The sequence below is a fragment of the Danio aesculapii genome, chromosome 8, assembly GCF_903798145.1.
Source record: "Danio aesculapii chromosome 8, fDanAes4.1, whole genome shotgun sequence".
NCBI lineage: Eukaryota > Metazoa > Chordata > Actinopteri > Cypriniformes > Danionidae > Danio > Danio aesculapii.
This window is the reverse complement of record NC_079442.1, coordinates 30,882,017-30,888,946: the sequence shown is the minus strand read 5'-3', so window position 1 is coordinate 30,888,946 and position 6,930 is coordinate 30,882,017. Positions and strand designations below refer to the sequence as shown.

The 6,930-nt window shown below is 34.1% G+C and overlaps 1 protein-coding gene across 1 annotated transcript; it reads left to right on the top strand.

The window, feature by feature from the left end:
- Window positions 1-704: 704 nt before the first annotated feature.
- Window positions 705-6,676, top strand: LOC130234074 (tumor necrosis factor receptor superfamily member 14-like). Its single transcript, XM_056464349.1, has 7 exons — window positions 705-831; window positions 3,089-3,214; window positions 4,586-4,741; window positions 4,873-4,960; window positions 5,034-5,221; window positions 6,304-6,311; window positions 6,647-6,676. The coding sequence occupies exons 1-7, from the start codon at window positions 705-707 to the stop codon at window positions 6,674-6,676; spliced, it is 723 nt and encodes a 240-aa protein (XP_056320324.1).
- The last annotated feature ends 254 nt before the right edge of the window (window positions 6,677-6,930 follow it).

Sequence of the window (6,930 nt, the reverse complement as noted above, 5' to 3'; positions counted from 1 at the left end):
GCATCCAATGCTTTTTAAAGTGCTCACCTAACCCTACCCCTCACAGTGACGTCACTTACTCCATTGAGTGCATTGCATTCATCTTGCATCATAAAGGCTGCATTCAGATACTATTGGATATTTCAAGACTATCTTACTCCAACTCTGTAATTTTTTGATTCAGTGGCTAATTTATATGAATTTGTAGGATCTCATTCGTACAATTTAGTACGATTTGCTAATCTCCCAATGACAGTTGAGTTTAGGCGTGGGGTTTGGGGCCACGATTTTAACGAATTAGCCACTAAACTGACAAAACGTAAAACTGTTATGTTTCCTCTTGAGATCAGGCTGGATATCTATACAATAGTTTTACATCTTTAAAATATGTATGGACACAGCACATTGGTGGTTTTTAATGTTTCAGAGACCACATGGACATGTTTTTGATGTTGAAACAAAAATGAAACTCAGACAAAAAGATTTACTATACGCTGACCCCTTTTCTATTTTGTTTTTTTTTACAGAGAATGCATTGTTAAGAAGCTTATGGAAAAACACAAAATAGCTTACAAGCTTTGTGTCTTAAAGAATGTGGAACTACCAGTTTTCTACTATAACTCTTTCCTTTGGAATATTGCATCAGATCATACAAAATCAACATGTGAAGAATCAAAAGGCTCTGCTGAAATTTAACTCAATAGACTGACATCTAGACTGTGGCCATGTTCACTTTTACCATTTCTATTCTTATTTCGATTATTGTTCCTCTGAACTATGATCTTTGTTCTTGTCAATGTGCTAGGGCTGAATATGAGACAGATAACCAGTGCTGCCCCATGTGTGCTCCAGGTAGGACTGCAAATTGTAGCATATTTAATTCTTGATTTTTTTGCTTTTAGATGTTTTCTTTATCACAGTGGTTTTCAAACTTTTTCTGTCGAGGGCCACATTGTGTAGGGCGAATAATTTTTTAGTCCCAAAAACAAAAAAAATAAAATATTGTAAAACAATCTTCAAATGAGCTTTATGCACACAGACTTTTAATTTTCAGCCAGGCAGCCCAAGGGCTTCCTGTGAACTTTCTTTCCATTACAAAATTGTCACGTCTTCACTGCCTGTTAGATATACAATATGAAGTGGGTCTCAGATTGGACAAGAAGCACTGCATTAAATTCCATTTCCCCCCGCCATGTCTTTAAAATATGACAGGTTATTTTGCCCCAGTATTTTCAATAGCATTTCTGCGCTAGCCTGTTGCTACTGACGGTGCTAGTGGTTACAGTGGTCTTTCATCTCATTTTACACTTGAACAACTAAGTGAAAGCTTAAGTCTGTTTAACTGAATGTATTGTGATTACATTACAACCTCGATACTGTAAAAACAACCTTGTGAATTTGAAAACAGTCACATTAATCTTTCACCGGAAGTTTGTTTTCTTTAAAACTAGCTGTGCATAGAGCCCATTAACAACTTTACTTAAAACATTTTAAATTGTTCTATTTATGCTCTGGATGAATTGTTTTGAGCTAAGCGTCAATCGTTCAAGACTGTGGTCTGCCCTCATTGTATTCCATAAAGTCATATTTTGTTTATGAGTTATCACGTTTATTTTTTGACATGCTATTTTTGTATTTTCTGTACCTCAGCTTAGAGTCTAAATTTATCTAAAAGCGTATCAATTTTAAAGTGTTTTGTCATTCATCAGCCTGTTCATGGCTAACACTTAACCATTCTGTAAACAATGGAGGATGTTTTCAGTGTGTTGAATTTTTAAAAATATATTCCTATTTTTTTGTGCACATCATAATTACATAGGTTGAGGGAACTTGAGCCACATGTTCAGAGGCCACAAGTTATAATTTGCTCATTAAGACTTCATTTAGGATCACTTTAGCAGTTTTGTTGACTTTAAAATGCTGTTTAAAAATAACACAGAAGATGATCATTTACTTTTTTAAAAATTGTGGGTAAAAAAATGGATTAACACCTTGAAAAAAAAGTATTTTTAAACTTAAAAAATTAACCATTAAATATAGGCCACTATTTTAATATTTAATAACTACATTTTCATATTTAATAACTCATTAGTAGGGCCATACAAAATCTGTGGACATTTTTTCGCTATTTCTACGCAGAATTTTGTTAAAAATGCAGATTTATGCAGAATGATTTTGGGAGTACCGTAATTAAAACCTTAATATATTAAATAAGAAGTAATACCTTTTTAGCTTTTATTTAATGTTTACAATGCAAATCCAATTAGATCCACTTTATTTGGTAAACAAAGCAAGTCTCTCATATAATATATCTACTGAAAGACAAAAAATATTACTTTACAAACTGTATTGTAAATAAATCAAATGAACACTTTAATATTAGTCAATATTATTACTCGATTTAAAAGCTGAATAAATATAAATTTACACACATTTATACAAGTAAATAAACAGAATCAATGATGGGCTAAACATCTGCAGAAATCTGTGGATTCTATGTGGGCCTATTAGGCCTAAAGACTTGTTCAAAAGTCCCAGTGCATAAAGCTGTACAGCGCAACACTTCTCTTCTGGCATGCAAAAGTATCAACTGCATTTAAATTACACAAACATAAAGCTTGATATTTGCAGTACTTTTGAGTGCAAATTCTCATAGAAAAATGCATTAATCACAATTAAAAACAGCATGACACAGGCCACATAAATCCAAATGGGTCTGTTGAATAAACCTGTTCTAGAATGTTTTAGCGCTATCTGGTGGGTGGGCCCACAAGAACCACTGCCTTATCAGTATTGGCATTTACAATAATACATTTGAAAAAAATACATATTTTAATACACTCTTAACAAATAAAGGTGCCAGAAGGAACCAAAAAGTGGTTTTCACAGTAGTGCCACAGAAGAACCTGGTTCTCCAAAGAACCAGATGAAAACATGTTAGTGAAAAGTTCTACCAAAATATTTTTGCATAATGTAAGGAATCTTTAGAATCCAAGTTTTTTATGTTTTAAGAGTTTAGTAAAATTGTGTTATTCTGCCATAAAACATTTCAAATTGCTTATTGAAATTATGTGAAATTATAAAGAGTTTTCCTTCACTGCCTGTTCAGGAAACCGTGTTTATTGGGACTGCACAGATGACACCAGCACAACTTGTGTTCCATGTCTTGAATTAACTTTTACAGATGAACCTAATGGATTAAAGGAATGCTTCCCTTGCACTGTATGTGATACAAGTGAGTTATTCCCCTTTATATTTGCTCATCTGAAAATTGATGATGAAATTATTTGAATGCAAGTGACTGAAAAGAAACCATCGATATTAAGACTTGTATGGTTTAAAACATTATTTAGTCTTTTACTGAAGTGTGTTACAGAAAACCCATATAAATTACAACATATTAAATATCCACATTTATTTGAACTATGTGGCAATTATGTGTACTTAACGTTAAATATTTCATTCAGTGAGCTACTAGCGCTACTTGTTGCTATTATGTTGCTACAGCTCAGAAAATGAAATACTAATGCAATATAACATTGTTCAGCTTCATTAGTAGTTATCAGTCAAACAGCAGATACAAGAAATGACTCAGAATGTAATCATGCTGATACTTGTCAAAGTCTGTCTATGGTGCATCATCAGCTGTTACTGGAAAACACTGTACACTGACTGCAGTGAAACTAATGAATCATCAAGTGCCTTTGTGAATACACTTACTTTGTTCTTCAGTGAATGATGTCTTGACAAGCTTCAGCATGTTTATATCCTGCCAGAATAGCATTTCTTGTCTCTGTTGTGTTTCAGTGAAGATTTTAATCAAAATCCTCAATCGATATTTCAAGTCGATATTGGAAACTAAATCAGGGCCAAAGTGGAGGGAACAAGAAACAAGTTTTTTCTTCCACATGCATCTTCTCTTTGATTTCTCCTCTTCGTATTGCTGGGAAAGCAGTGGGGTCTTACCTCATCTTCCTTGCTGCCCTTTAACTAATAAATTATAATAATGAAAAGCCACAATGTGGCATAATATTAGAATTTAATTTTCTGCATTATGTTTTGGTAAAAAATAGCAGGAAGGAAGGCCAGCAGCTCCCCTTGTAAAATTCTTTAACATTACACATTATGCACCTATAATAATGGCAGTCCAATCATCCTATGTGGGCTATAGGTGGATTTTTTTAAATAACTTAAATCTTTTATGGGTTTTCTATTACATATTTCAGTAATAGACATCAGTTAAGTTATATTAGACCATAGTCTCAATACCCAGTGATCATTTTACAATCTGAAGTGTAGCAAGTTTGTTTACTGTTCAAGGGAAACTGTCCATGAAAATAATATAGTATATGTAGCAGAGGCCAGCTAGTGAAGTGCTGTGCAGGTAAACCTCACTCCTCTGGCCTCTAAATGTGCTCTAGCGACATAAGCTAGGGGCAATGGTCTTTAGCCTCCTTGGAAGAGCAACTGACTCCCATGCGGAAAGTCTGGTTGGGTGGTGTAGGACCGGCAGGGTTAAATATACATGCAAGTTACTGCAAAATTATCTGTTAAAAGACAACTCTGGACATTATTTTTCTACTGACATTAACAATTTTATTTTTAGACCGAGGTTTAAGAGTGAACAAGGCCTGCAGTCGATCATCAGATACTGTTTGTGAGCCACTGGAGAAGTTTTACTGCATTGACAAGATGAAAAGCAGTTGTACTTCAGCTCTGCAACACTCTGATTGTAAACCTGGACAATATATCAAACAAGCAGGTAAATGACAATAAAAAAACAAATATCATCAATATCAACTTAAAGCAGTGTAGAAGGATATCAGTACTACATTAGAAACAGGGAGTTTATATGACCTTTTAAATATTTTGATCCATTTTTTAACTGTGCAGGCACCGGTTCTACAGATACTGTATGTGCAGAGTGTACTGGAGACACATATTCAAATGGATCTTTCTCATCCTGTTTACCACACACAAAGTGAGTGCTCACTTTAATTTTTGGCATATGTCATACGTTTTCCCGCCAATCTGATCCAAGATATTATTTATAGATGTGAGGATACGGGACATGCTGAAACAAGTCCAGGAACACATTCATCTGACACTCAATGCGGAAATCCCTCTACTCCTCTACCAGTCATTATTCCAAGTGTTATAGCTATTTTAATACTAATTATTGCGGTATCAGGTGTTTTGGCATATAAACATTTTTGTACAAAGGAACAATACAAAAGAACAGGTTAGTTTCTTACAAATATTAGCTCTATAGTTGTTGTTGTTGTTTTCTATGGCAGCCCAAAATACATGTACAGTGGTGTGAAAAAGTGTTTGCCCTAAATAAATTAGACTAAATATTAGTCAAAGATAAACACATCATCCAGTTTTTAAAGTAGAACAAAATAAATGGGAAAACAAAATACACATCTACAAAGCAAGAGCTAACTTTTCTGGCAATATATTTTATTGTCCTTTTTTTCTTGTGAAAGCAATGAATTTTCATTGCATTCATCAATACTCCAGTCTTCAGTGTCACATGAAACAGAAGGCACAGAAAGCAGTGCTGATGTGCAGCTCATCAAAGTCTCTCTCCCCTTTGGCTGCTCTTATTAAGTGTTACAGCAGTGCAACTATCAGCTCTAGCATCCTCAGAAATGGGACAGTGACACTCTCACTCCTACTGCCTATTTATTGTATCCAGTCTTTCCAAAATGCAGGTTTTTGGGAAACCAGATTAAAGGAAACAGAACGGCTTATATTTATTATAATTTATGTTTAACAGTGGCACCTGCAGAAAGTTTTCTTAGGGGTGGCCAGATAAGGCCACACAAAATATTGGGGTGGCACACACAAAAAAATACAAATTCAGTGTAATGTTATATTTGTATACAGTTTTTGTTTCAATTAAATGGAATAATGTGGTTTTAATTAATTTAATGAATTACTCTTAAAATATTGCAATGTATTTCTTGAAATAATTCAGCAAGTACAAGTGCAAACCACATAAAAATCTGTTTTTGTTGAAGGTGTGCGCGTGCTGTCAATGACAATCGGGGAGGGGGAGGGGCAGTGAATCAGCTACATCGGTGGCACTAATACTAATATGTAAATAAATTAAAAGAAAAAGCCATTCTTTTAAATGTTAATATTATTTCACGTTATTGTTTTATTGTTTTATTATTTATAGTGTTATATGCATTTGTGAGCATGAGAGTTTTCTTTAAAAACAATTACAAAATGTTATTAATTATTCAATTTTTTGACCTTTAGTGTATGTTTATGACATTACTAATACTTATATGTTTTCTTCTCATGTTCATACAGGGAGACAGGTACAGACATTTGTTTTTATAGAGAAAGATGTAATACATTTTGTTTACTATGCTTTAAATAAAAATGTGTATATTTGTTTTTGTTTAAAGGAAACTACAATGAATTCAAATTAAATGGACTGTGTAAAGGGTAAGAAAAAAATAAATAATATATGAACATATAAGTTATTCAGTTGATATATATCCCAAACTTAATAACAGTATTAGGTTTTAATCATGTGGAATCTATTTTAATATGTTGTTCTTCTATGCTTTGACAGTGCTAGGCAGATGATTGCTCATGCTTGTTTAAGCTGTAACGTAACGTTTCTTTAACTTTTTCTCTTTGTATTCAGTTGATAGTGGAAGTAACTCTGACCTTCTGACTGGTGTCCAAACAAAAGTTTCGAGCAACCCTACACAGAGAGTGCAATAAATGGGGGGGGCAGATGAGAACCAGATGCTCACCCCACATTTACAAAGATGAAGGCATTACTTGTAACTCGTTCATCTACTCGATAGCCAAAGTCACAGCCAGAGCTGCCAGATCCTCCGTCACAGCCAGAGCCACCAGCTAAGTCCCACAAAAGGCCAAAGCCGCCACCAGAGTTTCACGAATGACTGCTACAGCCATGTGACT